Genomic DNA, 4,658 nt, shown 5'->3' with positions numbered 1-4,658 from the left:
ATGGAAAAGAGTCAAGGAATCTATAAGCCTATCAGGGTATGTGACGCTTTTGCTTTTACTGCATTTCAGTAATTTGAAGAATTTGATGTCGTTTTAAAAGTTGACAAACTGAGAATCATTTTAAGTAACAATGACTAAATTGCTATTTCTTTGACAGGTGTTGTTCAACACACCGATTTATGAAACAGCTGTAAAGATCTGCTGGTATCTTCCGGGCTACAAGGCTCAGGTTAGACCCAGATTCATGCAAACCAAAGCTGACAGAAAATATCAGGTCATTTCTGAGGACCTGAGAGTGGTGGTGATTAAATGTCTCCTTTACTTTTAGGTTGCGATAATGACGGAGTTTCTCAGACTTCAGCAGGAAGATCTAATTCCACCGAACCTCACTGCTGAAGATCTGAGAGATCTTTTGGTGGAGAAGAGCAGGGAGACGCTCAGAGAGCAGTGAGTTACTGTCACGCCTGAAAGTCTGTTTGTGATGACGTGTAAGTGCTGAGAGAAAACCTCTGCTTTGCTTTCTTTTGAAGGCTGTGGGAGTTTGAGTTAGAGGATTTTGACGAAGAGGAAGCCAAACCTCTTCTAAGGCTGGTAAGACGAGAAAACCCACAAGACTTTTTTTTCATTACGTGCACATAACCTTTACACATAAGCGCACTGTAAATGTGTTTTCTGTTTCAGGTGTGGGCGGTGAACGTCAGCAATAAAATGAGGGACGTTGAATTTGAAGCCAGGTTGCTTCTTCAGTTCCCAGAGGCCGTACCTCCTAAATTTCAGTGAGTCTCATGTAACATACAGTTATTAACCCTGTAAGACCCAACCCATCAAAAAACAGCCAGAAAATTCAGATTCTTTGGAACTGAGATGTTTATCAACCCTTTAAACAAAAGCCACACATGAGTTCTTTGCTATGTCATGTTGTGTATGATTTACTTTTATTGTGTATTTATTTTTTGTATCACATTTGATACACTGGGTGTTTTTGGCAACTTTTTGTTAACGACAATGTTAACTTTAGACTAAAAAAAGAGTTTTGTCCACAACATTTAGAAATTATAGCAAGTATTGATCATGTTGATGAGATCGAGGTCTCAGAAACTCATGTATGATACAAAGGTGGTTACAGGGTTAACAGTCCAACTACAGTGTTTCAATATTTAAATGATGCTTTGAATATGTTTAACAGATAACTCTTATCATGTTTTTCTACAGAGCACCTAAATTCCTCAGCGCGGTGAAGGATTACGTTGAAATCCTGAAAAAGAAGCAGCAGGAACAGCCTAACAGCAAACTGCTCACCGCGCAGGAGGTAGTGGTCGAGGTAGTTCCCCGCGTTCTCCAGGGCTTCTGGGAGCTTCCTCCTCGTCCCCTCCTAAACATGGCCTCCCAGAGTCTAAGTATCCTCTCCACCAGTGTCACCAAGGCCACTTTAGATCGTGTCTCCAAGAGCCTCACGGCGATGGAAACACAGGCCGTCTTCACCCGCTCTATCCGAGACGATCTGGTCGACAGCATCCTGACGGAGATTAGACAGAAATTTCCTGAAGAAATTCTGTCTATCCAAGTTGCAAACTTTGCACCCCTGTTGCTGAAGACCATTGCTGATGTAGCAAGGATCCGGATATGTGAAATCTTTGAGCCCCCTTCAAGTCCTGATGTGAAGAGCACAAATGGTGAGCGCTCCTCTGACGGCCTTTCAGTGGCAAATGTTCCACCAGCCAAAGAAGCTCTGTCAGAGAGTGTTCCAGAGCCCGACGTTCCCTGTGAGGAACTTCTTTCTGAAAGGGCATCCAGTCTGAGTACTCAAGACCTTACGATCGAAGGAGCTCTGTCAGAAAGTGTTGCAGAGCCCGACGTTCCCTGTGAGGAACTTCTTTCTGAAAGGGCATCCAGTCTGAGTACTCGAGACCTTACGATCGAAGGAGCTCTGTCAGAAAGTGTTGCAGAGCCCGACGCTCCCTGTGAGGAACCCTATGGCGAGTCCAAATCCTGTGTTGAAGGTGAAGATCATATGATCAACGGATCTTGTTCTGAAATTGGGCCGGTTCCTGATGTTCCCTTTGAGGAACCTTTTCCAGAACCTGAAGCCAGCATGAAGTCCGAAGACCGTCAGATCAAGAAGAAGAAAAAGGGCTTCTTCAAAAGACTGAGAAGTCTGTTCTGCTGCTGTTGCAGACCAAAAGTCACCGACTGACACTGAAGCTGTGACCCAGTGTTGGTGTTGCAGTAACTCTAAATATGTAAATATGTTCCTTAATGATTGTTCTTCATGTTTTTGGGGGTTTCTTTAGTTTTCAGTGGGCTGGGTGTTTTTTCTCCTCCGTGTTCTTTACTTGATTCTTGTTCATAGTTCCTGATTTGTTTTCCTAGTTCTTGTTTCTTAGTTTGTAGTTTCTTGAGTCCACCTGAGTTTCCAGTAATAAAAGCTGCCGATTCAAGTTTCATTCCACGTAAGAGTCCTGTGTTTGGGTCCTACTACCTGCCTGTCACAGCACACCATGACAGAAACTTTATAAACTCATTCATATTTCTACACGAGTCTCCAGCTATGTTAAAGATTTTTTTCTTTCAAACATTTGTAAGAATCTCTTATGGTTCTCAAAATACTTCCACAAGTCCAGTAAGTGTAGTGCAGTAACATATTGATGGTATTATTTTTAATAATTATTTATTATTTTTAATGCACTTTGAACTGAAACTGGTATATAAAATGTACTTCCTGTAGAAAATGCAGTGTGAATGCTAATAGCTGAATAGCTTGAGTTGAATTTTTATAATTGCTGAAATCTTTGGTGAAAAACATGTTACAGTTTTTGCCCGTTGCTTGAACACATTTTGCAAAACGTCGCTCATTGTGCCAAAACTCTAAACACAAGTAAACATGACACATCAAAATATACCATTCACATCTGTGCCAAACTGAAACTCTGCTGTCAAAACCTAACATTCCTCTGTCAAGATGTAACTCTGTTGACAAAATGACACATACTTGCATCACATGCAGATCAGATCAGGGGGACACACTAGTCTACTTCATATAAAACACTGCAGTCTTTCATTGTCATTGTTTATTCTGAAGGCACATTTTCAGGAGACACAAACAACCAAAAAAAGCAAATAGGCCTACTCAATATTGTCCACTGCAGCACCATCAATTCAGATAAAGCAAAATACAAACATAATACAGTAATAGAAAAAACACTATACTGTACACACAAAAAATCATGACAATTGTGCATACGTGGGCTCATGGATCCCGCCGTCTGTTGGGGTCTGGCCACAGGACCTCATCGACATCGCAAGCAGTGTCTTCTCCCGCTGGGCACCGGGGAAAATATCCTCTTGCATGTCGAAACCATCCATGGATTGCTGTCACCTGAATGTAAATAGAAATACAGTGGGGCAAAAAAGTATTTAGTCAGCCACCGATTGTGCAAGTTCCCCCACCTAAAATGATGACAGAGGTCAGTAATTTGCACCAGAGGTACACTTCAACTGTGAGAGACAGAATGTGAAAAAAAAATCCATGAATCCACATGGTAGGATTTATAAAGAATTTATTCGTAAATCAGGGTGGAAAATAAGTATTTGGTCAATAACAAAAATACAACTCAATACTTTCTAACATAACCTTTGTTGGCAATAACAGAGGTCAAACGTTTACTATAGGTCTTTACCAGGTTTGCACACACAGTAGCTGGTATTTTGGCCCATTCCTCCATGCAGATCTTCTCGAGAGCAGTGATGTTTTGGGGCTGTCGCCGAGCAACACGGACTTTCAACTCCCGCCACAGATTTTCTATGGGGTTGAGGTCTGGAGACTGGCTAGGCCACTCCAGGACTTTCAAATGCTTCTTACGGAGCCACTCCTTTGTTGCCCGGGCGGTGTGTTTTGGATCATTGTCATGTTGGAAGACCCAGCCTCGTTTCATCTTCAAAGTTCTCACTGATGGAAGGAGGTTTTGGCTCAAAATCTGACGATACATGGCCCCATTCATTCTGTCCTTAACACGGATCAGTCGTCCTGTCCCCTTGGCAGAAAAACAGCCCCATAGCATGATGTTTCCACCCCCATGCTTCACAGTAGGTATGGTGTTCTTGGGATGAGACTCAGTATTCTTCGTCCTCCAAACACGACGAGTTGAGTTTATACCAAAAAGTTCTACTTTGGTTTCATCTGACCACATGACATTCTCCCAATCCTCTGCTGTATCATCCATGTGCTCTCTGGCAAACTTCAGACGGGCCTGGACATGCACTGGCTTCATCAGCGGAACACGTCTGGCACTGCGGGATTTGATTCCCTGCCGTTGTAGTGTGTTACTGATGGTGACCTTTGTTACTTTGGTCCCAGCTCTCTGCAGGTCATTCACCAGGTCCCCCCGTGTGGTTCTGGGATCTTTGCTCACCGTTCTCATGATCATTTTGACCCCACGGGATGAGATCTTGCGTGGAGCCCCAGATCGAGGGAGATTATCAGTGGTCTTGTATGTCTTCCATTTTCTGATGATTGCTCCCACAGTTGATTTTTTCACACCAAGCTGCTTGCCTATTGTAGATTCACTCCTCCCAGTCTGGTGCAGGTCTACAATACTTTTCCTGGTGTCCTTCGAAAGCTCTTTGGTCTTGGCCATGGCGGAGTTTGGAGTCTGACTGTT

At 43.0% G+C, this 4,658-nt stretch overlaps 1 protein-coding gene across 1 annotated transcript; it reads left to right on the top strand.

Annotated features, from left to right (window-relative positions):
- On the top strand, positions 1-2,194 carry LOC146606949 (uncharacterized). The gene is made up of 6 exons (XM_085349132.1): positions 1-36; positions 158-229; positions 329-447; positions 531-591; positions 682-776; positions 1,213-2,194. Exons 1-6 carry the CDS (start codon positions 1-3, stop codon positions 2,192-2,194), a joined length of 1,365 nt encoding a protein of 454 aa, XP_085205258.1.
- The last annotated feature ends 2,464 nt before the right edge of the window (positions 2,195-4,658 follow it).

Source organism: Diplotaxodon limnothrissa, unplaced genomic scaffold (genome assembly GCF_057381915.1).
Source record: "Diplotaxodon limnothrissa isolate DT_005_m unplaced genomic scaffold, D_limnothrissa_male_GT1.1 unmapped_scaffold_1, whole genome shotgun sequence".
Lineage (NCBI taxonomy): Eukaryota > Metazoa > Chordata > Actinopteri > Cichliformes > Cichlidae > Diplotaxodon > Diplotaxodon limnothrissa.
This window is presented reverse-complemented; position numbering and strand designations above follow the sequence as displayed.